At 38.5% G+C, this 18,065-nt stretch overlaps 2 protein-coding genes across 6 annotated transcripts in view; one reads left to right on the top strand and one right to left on the bottom strand.

Moving 5' to 3' along the window:
• LOC309808565 (interferon regulatory factor 6-like) overlaps positions 1–18,065 on the bottom strand; it is a 726,310-nt gene that overhangs the window by 470,790 nt on the left and 237,455 nt on the right. The window lies entirely within an intron of this gene.
• Positions 1–18,065, top strand: part of LOC309808563 (BCL-6 corepressor-like) — a 54,702-nt gene that overhangs the window by 29,727 nt on the left and 6,910 nt on the right. Inside the window, exons 14-18 of the mRNA XM_082628943.1 lie at positions 876–1,640; positions 7,085–7,283; positions 9,277–9,340; positions 12,268–12,403; positions 15,059–15,189. Of these exons, the coding sequence (XP_082485069.1) occupies positions 876–1,167 (292 nt within the window). The 3' untranslated portion in view covers positions 1,168–1,640; positions 7,085–7,283; positions 9,277–9,340; positions 12,268–12,403; positions 15,059–15,189. The remainder of the gene's footprint in view (positions 1–875; positions 1,641–7,084; positions 7,284–9,276; positions 9,341–12,267; positions 12,404–15,058; positions 15,190–18,065) is intronic.

Below are 18,065 nucleotides of genomic sequence, written 5' to 3'. Positions count from 1 at the left end.
CTTGGACTCTGAGGCTGGGAACGTGTCTGCCTTTGTGGTGACATTCTATTCAGGATAGAGATGATAAAGCGTGGCAGGGTATCAGGAAGGATTGTACCACCTCCCTTCTCAAAATCCTCACTCCCAGCAGCATTGAGGGGCGGGTTGGAGGTGTGGGAAAGGAAAGGAAAGCCAGGTGACCTCGAGTGTTTCTCATGCTCTCTCCGTGAGGGCCGGAGGAGAGAAGAGGTCAAAGAGGTGTTTGCCATCTCCCTTGGGTTGGCATACAGACTGGTTTTCCCTAGTGACTAGAACGGGGTACACTTACTTGGAGAGGGGTGACCTGAGTTGTGACCAGAGCCAAGGCAGCACTGGGGTGGCCTGCAACGAGGCTCATTCAGGGGCGCTGCTCCTGCTTTTGTCTAAGTTGGCTGATCCGCCCTAGGTGGCCTCTTAACACATGCACATGAGTCCAGAGTTCCCCCGCTAGAAGTAGATCTTCCGGGCTTCCCTGGTGGCACAGTGGTTAAGAATCCGCCTGCCAGTGCAGGGGACACAGGTTCGAGCCCTGGTCTTGGAAGATCCCACATGCCACGGAGCAACTAAGCCCATGCGCCACAGCTACTGAGCCTGCGCTCTAGAGCCCGCGAGCCACAACTAGAGAAAGCCCGTGCGCAGCAACAGGCCCAACGCAGCCAAAAATAAATAAATAAATAAAATTAAAAAAGAAAAAGAAGAAGAAGTAGGCCTTCTAAGGACAGTGAGAAGTGGGGTGGGGGTGGGGTAATCAAAGTGGAAGTAGCAGGCCCTTTCACCGCCAGGAGACGGGTAGTTCGTAGTTGGGAGCGCCTCTAATTTTGCCGGAAACTCAAACCACTGTCCTTTCTCTTGTGTAGGCCTCGTAACTGGCTGTTGCTCTCAGACCTGCTCAAGAAACTGCAAATGTCCTCCTGCATATTCCGCTGCAATTTCCCAAATGTGAAAATCGTCACCATCGCGGAGGCCGAGTTCTGCCGGCAAGTGTCAGCAAGTCTCTTATTCTCTTGCCCCGAAGACCTGGAGTCCTGTAATCCAGAAAGTAAGGAGCTCTTAGATCTGGTGGAGTTCACGAACGAGCTTCAGACTCTGCTGGGCTCATCCGTGGAGTGGATCCTCCCCAGAGACCTGGACTCAGACGACGACTGGTGAGCTCGCCGGGGCCCGCCGTGTACAGTGTGTCATGGTGTTAATCCTTGTGCATATGTGTCCTAATACGACTATTTCTGTAAAGAAAGGACACTATGAGACACGACTCCAGTCGGAAGGACTTCAAAACATGTTTTTTTCTTTTTAAAATTTTAAGTCAGTTTTTATGAAGTTGTTAATAAAGTTTCTTTACTTTTCAATGTACACATGCTTCGGAATATGTTTGTTTTTACTCGGAACAATTGTTTCTTTTCTTTTTTAAGGAGAAAAAAAAAAGGCAAAGGAGCTCCACACTTTGACTTAATTTCATACAAAGCTCCGACGACAGAGGCCATAACTGTTGAGAGTTGCTTTTGGGGCAAATTAAACCAGTAAAATTTTAAACTCTTCCTCCATATTAAAGGGATTGAATAAATTGGCCACTTTGGTGCACCTGTGTCCTGCGAATTGTCCAGTTGGAGATGGAGGTTTAGAAAGTGAGTTTCAGTCTTGTTTAAGTCTCTTCCCATCAGACTGGTCTCGTGATTTCCTACACACCATGTTACTTCCTGTCTACCTTGCCTTGGTGTTGTTCATGCCTGGATTGTCTCCTGTACCTGCTCAAACCTTGGTCCATTCTCGTTTGTACCATGGAAGTTTGTCATGCTGGATACTGTCAGAACTAATTTTACTTAAGTTTGCGTTAAGGTGCAAAGCACACGTTTTGTATATTTTCTGCTTTTTGTGTTTGTCTATATTTTATGGTTTCGCTACAAGAAATATTATGGGACGGGAAATAGCAAGATGTAAAGAGCAAAAAAGTCATCATTCTCTTTCAATTGTTAGAACATCTATCTGCAATCATAATTATGATGCACTGTGGTATGTGTTAAAATAGTAAATACATGTAACGTCCCGTAGGAGAAGCAAACTCAGTGGTGTTGGTGAGGGTGTGTCATGGAAGTAATCACAAAGCAGGTGACTGTTGGTTGGGGTCCTGCAACATTAGTGTGCCTTCCTTGTGTCCAGTAGTGGTCTGGAGAGGTCAGGAAGCCTGCCTTTGAATTTGAGGGAACAGAGGGTTTGAGGTCCTCTCTCTTCTCTTGCTCTAGTACACTGCATAGCAGCAGTATACTGGGTTTATAGTTGACGTTGAAATCGCTGATTGATCATTAAGATTGGGATGTATCTTTGGAAATGAAAATAGGAAGAATCGTATGCTTTTTCTTTTTTTCCCTATATCTGAAAAGGTATGTAGTACTTTGCTGAGTGGTTGGGAATAAAGTTTGCCGTATTCAGTGTATTCAGTTTTAGTATCTAAGTAGAATTAAACTGTTGCTGTAAACTGGAATAGCGCTTTGTTACTGACAAGTTTTAGAATGCATCTGTTCGTCAATTACCTGTTTGGGAAGATTGTAGTTAATGATTTTGAGAATGTGGCTATAAACCTCCAACTGACTCAAGAAAAGCAAATAAGTCAAGATTGACAAATGTATAGGCTCTTCATCTTATTGTGTGTGTGGGTTTTTTTTTTTTCCTTTTAGTTATTTGTCAAGGTATAAAGAATTCTATCACACTTAAGACAAGTTAAGTAAACTTAACGGGGTGTGTTCTGACATGGCATGGAGCAGATCACATGGCCTAGATCTTAAAGGTGATTTTATGTTTAAACTTTCATATTAATATATTGATACAGAGGGCAGTTAATTTTTGTCTTTTGTGTGTGTGTGTGTGGTACTGTTGTGGCCTCTCCCGTTGCGGAGCACAGGCTCTGGACGCGCAGGCTCAGCGGCCATGGCTCACGGGCCTAGCCGCTCCGCGGCATGTGGGATCTTCCCGGACCGGGGCACGAACCCATGTCCCCTGCATTGGCAGGCAGACTCTCAACCACTGCGCCACCAGGGAAGCCCTAATTTTTGTCTTTTGATACATGTGAGCGTAGCTTTCATTTTGCTGAAAGAATATGACCAGTTTTCAGTTTGGGATTCTACCATTTAGTAAAGATAGTCCACTTAATTTTAGAAATAAGAGATTTAATATATAATACCTAATAATACTTTTATGTATGTTTTTTTACTGAAAACTTTTATTGTAATACTGTGAAGAAACTATGCCATTCTAGTCTTCAAGACTTAAATGAATCAAGTGTTTATTAGCTGTTGTAGTTTTTAAACTAATAAAAGTCAGTACATCAGCAATTTGTAAATACAGTTTTTAAAATAATGCCTTAACAACTTTACAGTGGTTATAGTGACTGTATTTAGGCCTAAAGTTAGTTAATAATTTGACATGAAGGCTTTTTAATAGTTTGATGGTGCAGATCAGGGATAGGTAAACTCTGGCTGGTGGGCCAGATCCAGCCCGTCGCCTGGCTTTGTAAAGGAAGTTTTTCTGGAACATAGTCGCACCCATTGTTTACATGGTAGTTGTGGCTCCTTTCACCCTACACCAGTGGGGCAGAGTAGTTGCAACAGAAACTGTATAGCCCACAAATCTGGAAATGTTTAAATTTAGATTTTAAAAATTGAAAAATTCTTTGAGCCTATACAGGGCAAGTCCATTGACCCCTGAGGTAGAAAACAGTCAGGAACTTGGGTGCGGAAGCCAAATGGCCTAGGTTCAAAGTCCCTTTCTCCCATTTCATAGCTAGTGACCATGGGCAAATCACTTAACCTCTATGCCTCATTATGAGGTTTAAATGCACTTATTTGTATAAATAGTGCCTGGCACATACTAAGCACTGTGTAAGTGATTGCTGTTGTTTCTGCTTGGAGCTTTAATAAGTTATTGTTAATAGAAAAATGACACTAATGATTTTCCTTTTAGAGTAACAAAGGCACTTTGAGTCTTTTACTTTTTCAGGAATGTAATAAGACTTTTTTCATTTACAGTCAGTGTTCCCTGTTACCAAAATTTACTTTATGAATATAAAGAATTCAATGTCTTCTAGACAGTACTTTTGCTTAAATGTCAAACCATTATTTCCCCAAGGCACATCAAACTGGCTCTGCATAGTCCAGGCCTCTAAAGCTTGTGTGCACACCCTAGGTAGCATGTGAGATACATTTTGTAAATATAGTTTTTTAAATAATGCTTGAGACTTCCCTGGCGGTCCAGCAGTTAACACTATGTGCTCCCAATGTAGGGGGCTTGGGTTCGATCCCTGCTCAAGGAACTAGATCCCACGTGCCTGCCATAACTAAGAGCCCACATGCCACAACTAAAAGATCCGGCATGCTGCAACTAAAGACCCGGCACAGCCAAACAAACAAACAAACAAATAAATAAATCTTTATAAAACAATAAGTAAAATAAAATAATGCCTTAGGAGTTAGGAAAAGAAAATATGAGAACATTTTTACCTTTGTATTATTTTAAAAAATCTGTGTAGTTTATCATGTACATAAATACTATGTATGGAACTTTGTGTATATAATTTGTTAATAAATAAGATGCATATTAAAAAGTTTTCTTATGGTTTGCCCAGTGAGGTGTTTGGAGGCCACTGGAGGACAGGATGATGAAATATAGGGCCTCAGCAAAGATAGAATTTAGAACCAATTCCCTGACTTAGAAGATAAGGAAAATAATTCATAGACTGTAATTGAGTTGTCCAACTTTACGTAAGTGTTCAGAAACAGGAAATGCAGTGGCTAGAATCTAATCACTGACCGAGCAGAATCTGGGTCACTGGACTCGTAAACCAGAAGTGACTGTTGAATTTCTCAGGTTGATGCTCCTGGCATATATGCTTGATCTGTGTGTGTGTAACTCTCTGACAGAATAAGCCATACTCAGGCACACCCTGTTTCCTTATTCAAGCATCTTAATTTCATCCCATTAAATCTTTGAAGTATCAGACTACCAGAAGGCATGAAGAAACCTGGGCTGAGAGTCTTCATTCCAGGAGACGTGATCTTGACTGCATGGCTGGTTTGAGGCGCATCACTCTGAACTGCAACCCGCTCATTGGTGACCTGGGTGCAAGTGCTTTGGCAGAATCTCTTAGTGAGGATTTATGGCTTAGAGGGAAATTCTAAAATTGAAAATATTGAATTTTTAATATGCTTAGCTTTTGGCATGATACTATCGTGATAGGTTTTTTTAAGCCTCATTTTACTGATAGCTTTTATTTTGCTTTTACACTTTCTCTAAGAGTTGCATATATCCTTTATAGAAAATACAGAGTAACAAGAGAACAATTACCTATCATATTAATACCCAGATATAATCACTGTTCATTTTGGTGTATATACTTTCAGTCTTTTTTTTTCTACAAATATATATGTACACTTAGGGATTACAAAAATAGAATTGTAGTATACTTGCTATTTCATATTCCTGCTTTTTTCACTTAATGATGTATCATGTATGTAGTATTGCGTCGTATTGATGTCCCATAGTTTAATCAATTCTTTGCAATTCTATTTAGACAGTTTGCTTTTCCCTGTCAGAAACAATGTGAATACGTTGTATATACATCTCTGTGTCCATCGGGATTACTTCTGTAGAATAAGGTACTACAAATGGAATGACTAAGTGTGACATATTTTTAAGACATTTGATACACATGGCCAAATTACCACCCAGAAAGGCTATGCCAATTTGTAGTCCACCCCAACAGTAGATGTGAAGCCTGCCTCTCACAAACACTGGCCTGTAGCACTTGTAAAAAAATGTAAAACTACAAAAATGAGTACCTCTCCATTTTCTATGCAAGTGGGATTACTCCCAATTTTATAACTTTTTTCAATTAATTTAGTATGAGCATTTTAGCAAGTCAGTAAATTTGCATCTCCTACATCATTTTTTGTGATTGTTCAGTATTCCATTATATGAATATGCCACAGTGCACATAGCTTATCCATTCTTGTATATAAGCTTTGTCCAGTTTTTCAGTTACAAATAGTACTCTGATATATATCCTTACCTATATCTCTGACTGTTTCTTTTGGTTAAATTCTTAGAAGAGAGTTGTTGGATCCAAAGGGTATAGACATTATTTAAAGGCTTTTCTTACAGAATCTTGGCTTCATCTGATAGGAGAATAACCACATTTTGTTTTATTTTGTATTCATTTGATTGACTGGTGAGGTTTACTGGCTGTTTGTATTAATTTGGCTATTTGGTTAATTATACCCTGTGTCCATTCTTCTGTAGTGAGAGTTTGTAAGGGTTGTATCATATCCTGTCAGATCCGTATGTCTGACTTGCTATTTCTGTGTGTCATGGGGGTGTTGAAAGACTCCAGTTATTTTAATGTGATGGTCCACACAACACTTAAACAAAAGACTCATGATAGTTTCCTTTCATGTAATATTTTTTAATCCCTGGGCTTTAGTGATGATCCCTTTGGTTTAAATGAGTAGGTTGTTCAGCCCCAGAACTACTAGAATTCATGATCAGTTTTTCTGGCTTTTGTCTGACCTTTTACTGCGAGGGTTCTTGACCATCATACTTTCATGATAGGTTTTTAGTATGTATTCTCTATTCACACATTGTTGAAAGTTTTTATTATTTGTATCCTCTTAGACTTGTCTTTTTTTCCTCTAAAACTAACAGTTATTACATTTCTTCTATTTTGTTTTCCCCTTTGAACTAGTTTCAAGTGTGATTTGGAGCTGAAGATCATGATCAAAAGAATGCAGTGCATTTCTGAGCTCCACCAGGTTTTGCTTGTGAGGTTTACATGCCCCTGCCGCCCTTGCTAATTATGAACTGAGATTCATTTTGTGATGCTTTTTGCTCATAGGTTATATACAGTTATTCTTCAGTTCTGTAATTGTAAAATATGTTGTCTGATTTATTGGTACTAAAGCCAGGGTTATTGCACATCCAAGAAGAGGTTTTTAAATTGGATTATGCATTATGTGTGTGCGTATATGTCTCTGTTTTTTTCCATAGCCAAAATTACAAACCTGCCATGACTTGTCTTGTGTAGGACTCTTCCACACGTGAGAAAACGAGAGTTGTCTATATGTTAAATCTGTAGAGTTAGCAAGTGACCTTTTGTCTTTCATCGAAAGCACTTGACCTGCAGCAGTGCGGCCTCACCAGTGAAGGAGCAAAGGCTTTCCTAAAGGCCCTTGAAACCAACAGAACTCTGCTCGTTCTGGATATAAGAAAAAATCTGCTTGTTGGTATGTGGTCACTTTTTTTAAATTGATAAACACATAGCAAAACAAAAAGAATTTGTTCAGGTATTGACAGTTTTTTAAAACTTAATGTGTTTAACTTTCCTCATCATATACAGTTGGCCCTTGAACAACGTGGGGTTAGGGGTGTCGACCCCTATGCAGTTGAAGATCTGGGTATAAGTTTATAGTCAGTGGTTCCACATCTGTGGATTCAACCAACCTTGGATCATGTAGGACGATAGTACATATGTATTGAAAACTATGCGTGTGTCACTGGACCCGCGAGGTTCAAACCCATGTTGTTCAAGCTTCAACTGTACTTTTCTAGTGTTGCACTTCCCTTAAGATTTTAGCAGCTACTGTACTAATTAAAGTGAATTATACTTGTAAATTTTTCTTATCTCTACTCTGAATAGAGGTGAACCTAGATACTAAGCCTGCTTCCACCAAGAGCATTCTTTCTTTCCTGTGCAACCTCTGAATTCTTGCCAGGAGTACTTTATTCATTTGTCAGATTCACAAGTAATTTTGTAATCATCTTCTGTGTGCCAGAGACGGGTTTAGGGACTAGGGATAAAGCAGTGAACCAGACAGACAAAAGTCTTGCCCTCATGGAGCCTTACATTCTAGTGAAGGAGATCAGATAGAAATGAGTAAACAGATAAGTCATATAATTTTAGAGAGTAGGAAGTGCAAAACTATCTTAATGTAAGGAGAGTGAGGGAGAGCAGGTAGGACTCCATTGGATAGGTTTGTTAGGGGACAGCTTCACTGGAGAAGTGGCATTTGAACGGAGACCTGAATGAAGAGAGGAGCAAGCCATGGAAGATGTGGAGTAAGCACATTCCAGGACAAGGAGGCAATGAGTATGTAGGCATGTAGGTGGGTGGAGTATTTAAGGAAAAGCAAGGAGGCCAATCTGGGCAGAGTACCGGGTGAAGAAGAGTGTGGTATGACATGAGGTCAAGGAGCTAGCCAGGGGTCTGCTCTTGTAAAGTCTTGAAGGCCAGAGTAAAGATGTGGATTATTCTAAATGAGTAGAGGGGTTTGAGCTGGAAAAAGGCATGATCCAAATCGTATCTGAATAAGGTGACCTGGTATAGAGAAGGGACTTGGGAGGATAAAGAAGAGGAACAGGGGGCTCCCCTGGTGGCGCAGCGGTTGAGAATCCGCCTGCCGATGCAGGGGACGCGGGTTCGTGCCCCGGTCCGGGAAGATCCCACATGCCGCGGAGCGACTGGGCCCGTGAGCCATGGCCGCTGAGCCTGCGCTTCCGGAGCCTGTGCTCCGCAACGGGAGAGGCCACAACAGTGAGAGGCCCGCGTACCGCAAAAAAAAAAAAAAAAAAAAAAAAAGAGGAACAGGGAGACCAGTTAGGAGACTATCACAGTGCTCCAAATAAGAGATGTTTATGGCCTAGGTTAGGTTGGAAGTTTGCGGCAAGTGAAAAGTGGTTGAATTCAGGTTGTATTTTGAGGGTGTAGCTATCAAGACCTGCAGATAGATGTGAGGTATGAAGGAAATAGTACCAAGGAGACAAGTCGTTGATGATTATGTGTGCAACTGGGTAGTATCACTTAGAAGAAGGGGGCTGATGGGAGGAGCAGCTTTTGAGGGAATATCAGGACTTGGTTTGTTATCTTGGATGCCCTGGTTTGATATCTTAGATGCTCTTTAGGTATCTAAGCGTCTGGTCGGTGCTCAGACTGTACTTTGTATCCAAAGGTATCCAAAGCCACTTTAGATGCAAAATGTTTCAAGTTGACCTTTGCTGCTGCCAAAATAGTAGCCACTGTGGGCAGTCTGCAAGATGGCATCTTAGGTTTCTGAGGAAGAAATTAGAATACACAAAGGGGGAAATAAGTGTATAATTATATAATGTAGATTTCATATTTAAATGTATGGGAAAAGCAATAATTAGTTGGCTTTTGGTTTTAAATGGAAATAGCCACTCATTGGAAAATAATTACTCTAATTTCAATTCATTTTACTTTAGATCATTCTGTGATGAAAACAGTTACCAAAAAAGTTCTCCAGATGGAAGGAGTGCCAAGTCAGAGGTATATAACATGTTTCAGTTCTTTCGGAAGAATTTCTCTTTAATGGCTTGGTTTTCTTTCTTTCTTAAAAGAAAATTATCAAGGTACTTTCTGCCATCTTAAAACTAAGATTTGAGTCAAATCAAATGGCTTTTCTGTTTTTGAAAATGTTGTGTGATGCTTTAATTTAGGTTCCCAGATATGCAGATTGAAAACCTTTTAACTTTTTATTTTCTGTAACATATTATCGTTAGTCACAAATAGTCTTTTTTTTTTGGTGATAAGAATGAATAGCAGGAGCAGCATTTGTGAAACCAAATCTAATATGAAACTGACTCTTTCTTGTGAGTAAATTTGAATTTTGAAACAGCAAAACAATAAGGTTTAATAAAAAGCAAAATAAATTTTTTATGTTTATGATCTGCCAATTTCCCAGAACGAGTTTTGTGGTGACTTTAGTTATATACCAGATACATTAAAATCACCAGTGGACAACACATCTTTTATTCAGGTGCCCTCTGAAAGTTTTAAAACTTTGTTGACTTCATATCACTGAACGGTCCACTTTAAAATGGTTAAAATTATAAATTTTCTGTTTTGTGTCGTTTACCACAATTTTTTTAAAATGTGTTGTTTGAAGATTTTTGGGTTTTATAACGGTATTGTATTAGCATAAAAATGAAAAATTTAAAAGACCACCTCTAATCCCATTATCCTATCAAGCAATATTTACATTTTTATTTTCTCTTCCTGCTGTCTATAAACATAATTCCACATAGCTTCAATATAATTTGCCATTCTTATGTTTTCATACTAAATTTAAATTCTGTGATTCATAGTTACACTTTTTACCATTGCATTCACAAGGTTTCATTGAGTAGGTCAATTTTTTAAATTGGTGAAAAATTGGAAATAACCTCAAATAAACTATTGTAAACACCTTCATAAATACAGCTTTTTTTTTTCTACTTAAAGTTGTATGTTTTTGATTGTCTATTAATCAACTTGCTTGGACAATAGTGTATTAAATAAGTTGTTAAGAGTGTTTATGAAGTCAAAAAAAAGCTTATGATCGTCTGCCCATTGTTATTTCAAGAGAGTGATATTTTAATAATCAAATAGTACATTCAAAGAAGTTAAGATTTGTGATATCACACTAATTAGATATTATTATCAAAAATTTATATCCTATGGAAAGCATTCTTAAAATAGCTACATTGACTTTTGCTATGATATTAGAAATGGAAAGATATATAAATAAAACATGTATATGTAAAACATATTAGGAATTCTGTAAAATTAGTACAGAATAATAGGGCATCATGGAATGAGAACAGTTAAACATTTTTTTTTAGTTAGCATGATTAAACAAAGTGGAAATGTAACTGAAGTATACAAGCTCATTGAGCCCTTTTAAGAGTAATTTTATTTCTTGGGCTTTTTTTTGTATTTGCCTCAGTTATTTGGAGACATAGAGGTAAGCCAAATCAGTATCTGGGTATATACCTAGATCCAGGTGAGTATAGGAGTGAAATAATGGTGTGAATTGTGTCACATTTATATTGTACTTATGTATGCCTAATAAAAGATGGGAACTTTTATTAGAAATTTTTTAATCTCCTAACAAGAAAAGTGTAATTTAAAAAAATTTTAATACAAATGTATTTGCATTAGTTTCTGAAAGTAAAGGAAGGGTATACACATACAAACCATACGCATACAAACATTTTTTTTGGATGGCAATGAAGTTAAAAAACACAATAAAATAGCACAAAATGAACTGAGCTCCTATATATTTTTAAGAGGCATGTAAATCACACAGGATCGTGTGGTGATTATCAATAAGCTACACTCTATGAAATATTTGTCCTATATTACCACGTACACTCCATTTTACCCTGCATCCTAATGCTGCTAAAATATAGTAGAAAGCAGCAGCATAGCACAGGGAGATCAGCTTGGTGCTTTGCGATGACCTAGAGGGGTGGGATAGGGAGGGTGGGAGGGAGGCTCAAGTGGGTGGGATATGGGGACATGTATATGCATATGGCTGATTCGCTTTGTTGTGTAACAGAAACTAACACAGAATTGTGAAGCAATTATACTCCAATCAAGATCTATTAAAATAAATAAATAAAATAACATAAAATACAGTAGCTGTGAAGGATAAATATAACCATTTTAACCTATGATGTTTGTTTTCAGTAAATTCAAATTAAATATTTAAATGTGAATTTTAATATATGGCTTGTTCTAAGTAAAATATTAACACGTAGGTCTAGTTTCTGCAACCAAATGTTTCATATAAAGATACTTGCCTCTTTACTACTGAAATATAGGGTAAGTCTCCACATTTCACTCTTTCATCCAGTGGGTTTCATTTGTTTTTTTTTCTGTTTTCTATATGAAATCAAAGGAGCAGTGAAGGTTGACAGGCTTATAGGAGGGTAAAATTGACTCACCTACCCCCCAGCAACTTGCAGCCTTATAACTTGTATTGTTTTTACATAGAAAAATTCGTCTTAAATTTAACTTTTGGTCTACTTCTGAAGATTCTGTTTGGCAGAAGTCATGGGTATATCTGTGTTTCTGTGTCCTTGAGATTCAGAAATGCCAAAGGTGTTCTACGATTCAGGAAACTTGAGTGTTTCTGCATGATACATAAAATGTATCATACTTTGGGATCTTTTTTTAAACTTTATTTTTGCATTTCTGCACATCTCAATACTTTTGTTTTAGTTAAAATAACTTGTTACTGTAGAGAACTTATATTTTTAAAAAATGCTGGCTTATGTAAAACCTTTGTACAAAACCGATCCTCTTTTTAATGGGCTTGGCATCATTGTCAGGTGCCTTTTTGATTCCTTTCGACGTGTGCACGTGTGACAGTTGCTCTGTAGACCTTTGGTGCATCTTGATTCCTTGTTTTCATGCTTTGTCAAACGTAGTCTTGGCCGCAAAGAAGCCTGTAAGTAATGGAAGGAAACACTCTGCTGGTAAAGAATGCTACCCTCCTGAAGCGCTACCACCTGGAGTGTCTGGTTTCCGGCCATTGTGTCCTGCAGAAAGTGCAAAAAGCAACAGGTAAGCTGTTTGCATTCCCTGTCTTTTTCAGTCATTTAGAGTTCTTTATTTTGGAACTTGTATTATGTGGGTGGTCTCTGGTGCTTTGTGTAGAGGAAAAAAGGTAACTCACACATGGCTTGGCTTCTGCCTAATGAGCCCTCTAAGGAAGAAAAATTAAAAGTAATTGGGAGTTTCAAGTTGTTTCTCAAGTGTCACAACAGAGGTAACTCCGTGGGAGTCTTGAGGAGACTAAAATGATCACCAATTGTGCATGTGAGAAAAGTTTGATTAAAGGCAGGTGTAGTTGAGCGAAGCCCTACAGCACAGAAGTAGGAATTTGGATACGTACGAATGGGAAAAAAGACATTTTAGGCATGGGAAATAGTTTAATGCAGAATGGATGAAAAATATGCATTAGAGCTATTCTAAATGAACTGGCTTGTTAACTCAGTAAATCAGATTTAGTGAGTCAAACTAGCATTACCTGATTTCTTATCCAGGGGATAGCTGTTCATAGTAATTTTTGTCACAGAACAGTAAATAAAATGGTTGAATTATAGCTTTAGGCTTGCTAAGTGAAATAGATGGCTCTAGATGATCTTCAGGTGACTTACTTGGTAGTAATCACGAAATTGGGGATTAACAATTGCTTAAGAAAACAAAGAGAATTGATTTTAAATAGTACTTGAAGTAGTTCCTGTGTAAAATATCTGTTCAGTTGCTCATGTTAAATGGATGTTTCTACTCCCCACTGGACAACCGACTACTTTTTTGCAAATGGTAATGTGAATTGCTGTTGCATAAGCTATAGTGCTGAATCCCCAGTGTTTGCACTTGAGTTTCACAGCTCTGTGGTTTCCTGTCTTCTTCCTGAGACACTTAATCGCAGGTCCATCCTCGTCACACAGGGTGGTAAATTAGAGAACGATTAATATCACCATTTAAAGAAGAGAGACAAATCTCAACCATCCTGAACATAGGAGCTGAAGGGGCCTCTCAGCAGTTCAGAGAGTTATTACCAAGCCAGTAGGCTGAATTCTGTTGTGTTTTCTCCGTAGCAGAGCCCTCCAGGTCCTTGTTTTGAGCTTATTTATTTTTATACACAATTCTGTATGGATACTGTTCATACTACTAAATAGTTGTATTAACTGGGTTTAACTGGTCATGTATTTACATGAAGATCTAACTTCGTCTTGTTGCTATCTTTTTAGGGGCTTTCCATTCATCAAAGCTCGTGATGTATGTAATCAGTTGGTGGTGTGTAGCTATCACATTTATGATATATAGGGCTTGAATTGGGAAAGGTGGATGGTCATTCTTCTTGCTTTTTAAATTGACAGAGCCTTACAAGAAGCATTTCCCTCTCTGAAATAAATCCATGTAAAACACGTTTGGTCGCTCTCCCAAGGCAACTGTGTAGTTGTGTGGATTTGGCACACAACGGGCAGCCTTGTGGCTATGTCTGTAAACAAGGAAGCCTGTTTTCCAGTCCGCAAATCAGCTGTTACCCAGTGAGACGAACTTGACTGCCATTTCTGACCCCTCACATGGAGCTGTCATACTCAAGAATATTCTCATGTTTTCAAGAAACGTTGTTTGCGGGCTATATGTACAAATTCCTGATCTGAAAGCCAATATAAAGCAACATCTCCCAAACCTCTGCTCTCTCACCAAGGCCACACACATTCCCTCGCTTATGGCCTCGTGGCAAGCGAATACTGTCAGTATCAGATTCTCCTTCCCAGTGGTCTTGGGAGACTGCATAGTTGCTCTGTGAAAGGCACCACTGCTGAGGTTGAGAGAAGAGCATCTTGGGTGTCAGTCCTGGCCTTGCGTTCCCGGAGAGAGGGGTGTGCACCTCGTTCTCCTGTTAGGGTTTTCCTAGGCTGCAGGGTTTGCTGCTTGTTGTCAACATGATGTCCTAGTGACTTGTCCTCTGCGTGGTTATATAATCCCAGCACAGTTCTTTATGATGTGTAGACTTTTATGGGGTTGTGGCCAGGTCAGTTTTAAATGTTTGGAAATGTCCTCTTGAACAACACTGCAGTGGCAGTGAAGCTTGCTGGGAGAATTGTTGCCCTAGTTTTGGCTTAAGGGTGGTGAGAAGATGAAGTTTTTGATGGGTCAGTTTTAGTTGTGTGTGTGTATGTGATTTATTTTTTAAAATTCTAATGTCTATTATTCACAGCTTAGGTATGTTGACTTCCTGATTATTCATCAGTCCCTTTACTGATGTATTTTCCTCTGAAAAACTACATTTTCTTCCAGACTGTTTTTGTCTGATGGTGAAGAATAAATTTTTCATTTGCAGTATAAAGTTGATCTGAGAAGAAATGTTTACCTTGGATCTTCACTTGGCTTCTGTGAAAGAAACTTAATAAAATAATATGGGCAATTCCCATTACTAATCCTAACCAGGTACAACAGAGGTCTGTACAGTAACATAGCAAAAATAAGTTCCTGTACTTTTACTTAGTCATTGCCTGTTTTAGACTAAGGAGCAGTGAGAGACATTTATAAATAATGATACCTCAGATCACTTTTGTTAAATGTCCTCTAATATTTGGATATTTGGTATCTGGCTTGTGTTGTCTTTTATACAATCTTGTCTTCTTTCTTTGCACTTTAGTGTAACAACTCTGTGGTTTCCTATCTTCTTCTTGTGCCACTCAGGTCCATCAGAATTTCCTGTGACTGTGACAGTAGAGAGTCCTTCCTCCTCAGAAATCGAAGAGGTCGATGATTCCTCAGAACGTGTTCAGGAGGAGCCAGAGAAAATCCGTTTGAAACAAGAAGCATTGCAGGTACAAAGTTATCACTTTAAAGCTATAGTGAAGATTATTTTTCAAACGGAAGGCTGATCGCAACACAGCACAGCTTGTGTGAGGGTTCTGTTTTCTCCTCCCACCTGCATTGCATCCCCTTGAATGGTTCCTTAAGCTTAGACCAAGGTGAATGGTGGACATTTGAACTCTAAGAAACTAAAATCAAAACATGTCGTTAGTAATATATTTTCCTTTCCTTAGAACCTTAGTATATTAGATTTAGGGAGAAGCTTAGTGATCATAAGATAAGGAAATTGAGTTCTGAATGACTACAGTCAGCTGATTCAGTGCTCTTGTTTTACAGATGAGAAAATTGACAGTTCTAGTTGAACTCTCTTTTTATAAGAGGAAAATATGGCCTCATTTTAAATAAAAGTAAAGTTGAAAAAAGTTTTGATGTTGATATTCTCCTTTCCTAAAATCAAAAATATCAAGAAGCTACATTCTATTACCAAATAAACCTGACCTCTAATGTCATTCCATACTTTTGTTTGTATGGGCAGAAAAGAAAAATTGATTTTTATAAGAAATTTTTGCACCTCAAAATTAATATATTTATTTTATTTCAACTTTAATGCAGAGCTGAACATTTCTAGTAAATAAAGGAACACCATTTGGGGGGGACCTTGTCTTTCTGCTACAAAGTCCATGTTTAATTTTTAAAAATTATTTAATATGACTTTCTCTTCATATGAAACATGACACTTGACAGGTTTCAGAACTGATTATCCCATTATTGTAGGACTACGGGAATTACTCTTTGATTTTCAAAAGAGAAAGTTAGATTTTTATTTTTTAATTAAAATTAATGATAATATAGAGAAATTTTAAGAAAAGAACTTAGAAAATTATGAAATGTTAGGGTAGGAGAAATCTATAGTTCAAGTGGAGTTACTCCCTTTCGTTTTATAAATGAGCACCTACAATTTGTAGAACGTAAGTGGTCTATTAGTAAATGGCAGAGTATGACAAGACCCTAGAGCATCTAACCCACATTCCTTGTTATTTTAGATGTGGTGTATTCATTTCCTTCACGAATAGACCACGAGATTGTATTTGTAAAAGCAGTAATAGACAGTGGGGAAGTCCAAGAAGTTTAAACACTGGGACCACAGAATAGCAGATTCAGAATACACTGAGAACCCTTTTAGCTCTTCTCTGTTTTGACAAGACACTACAATGATGGTATCAAAGTGTTTAAGTATATATGCCCACAACAATCAAGAGATTTCAACATAGTTTTGAAAGAGAGAAGACAGGTGGAAGAGTGTGAAACTGAAGCAGTAGAACAGAGGAAAAGCATCACCTAGAATATGCACAGGGACCACGAGCAACTGAGGAGGATTCTGACCCCATCTGAAAAAGTAGCCCCATGCTCAATTGCGCATGTAGGAGAGAGGGTGGAGTTAGTTAAAAGTGTGACAAATAGGGGAGCTCATTGAAGGGATGTGTTTGGAGGAGTGGGCTCCCAGCCCCGCCCTCACCCTCCTGAAATGAGATGATTTCATTTTGAAAACAGTGAAACTGGCGAGAACTGGGGCAGCTACTGTGAGTTTTTACACCCTCGAAAATTGTGTTTGGGGGAGATCCTGTTACAGTTACTCCCCGCTTCTTCCTGCATAAGAAGCCAATCAATCGTTGACTTCAGGGAGCTTTCTGCGCTCATTCTTAAATAGAAAATAACTGTCTTTTGCCTGTTAGTTGAGTAAAGCTTACAATATGAGAGAGGGGGAAAGAGTGCAAACATATCCTAGTAGGACCAGGGACAATTTAGGGAACAGAATAATTTAAGAAAAAACCCTAATTAGTATCCCGAGAGAGGTTTAAAAAGAGCTAGCAACTATAAAATAAGACTAGGGTATTAATGAAAAGGAGAATGGTCAGAAAGCAAGAGGGGTCTCCTGGAAATGCAAATATGGTTGCTGAAATAAATTCAGTAGGAATTTAAAAAATTTCTCAGTATATAAAAAAGAAAGACACAATGGAAAATGTGATAGAAATATGTTAGAGAGGCTGCATCTGGGAGATCCCACATGTTACTATTAGAAAGTCCAGACCCAGAAAAAAAATGGAGGGAAGCTGTCAAAGGGCAACAAAATTCCCCACAGCTGAAAGTAGACATCAGGCCTCAGATTGAAAATAGTTATGCAAGATGAGCAAGAATAGACTCATACCTAGGCACCCTTCCTTGTGAAACTTTCAAATACTGAAAAAATAAATTAAAATAGAATAAAATACTGAGAGGATACATCCATTCCAGAGAGAAAAATACTGGTCACCTAAAAAAAAAGGTTAAAATCTGACTTTATCATACTTGTCATGAGCACCATGGATCCTGGAAGGCATTAGAAAGATACCTCCAAAGTTTTTCAGGCACATAATTTTCACCCTAGGGGTTTGTATCCAGCCAAACTATCCGTCATACGTGGAGGCTGAAGAAGATATTTTGTACAGAAAGAAATTTGAAGAATTGACCTCCTGTGCTACACCTTAAGCTATTTATAGACATAATCCAGCAAAATGAGGCAATAAACCAAGAAGGAAGGTAATAGGGGATTCAGTGCAGATTGCAGCTAGTCTAGAGTGGAGAGGCTTCTATTGATTGTGTGATTGAGAGCTTAGAAACACCTTGAGGCATATTGTACTTACTAGGTGTTAGGCACTGTTGGAAGGGAGGAGGGAGAGGAAGAGGAGAAGGAACTTGAACTCCAGAGGAGAAAAGGCTATACGGACATAAACCTGAAGCACACTGAACTATGGTTGATTTTTAACCTACTATTGGTGAGGAAGGGGAAGAATCCACTTCAACTTGACACTATAGATGTCCCCCTTTTCAGTGACACACAGGGGTAATG

This window comes from Mesoplodon mirus (assembly GCF_964341445.2).
Source record: "Mesoplodon mirus genome assembly, chromosome: 7".
NCBI lineage: Eukaryota > Metazoa > Chordata > Mammalia > Artiodactyla > Ziphiidae > Mesoplodon > Mesoplodon mirus.
This window is presented reverse-complemented; position numbering and strand designations above follow the sequence as displayed.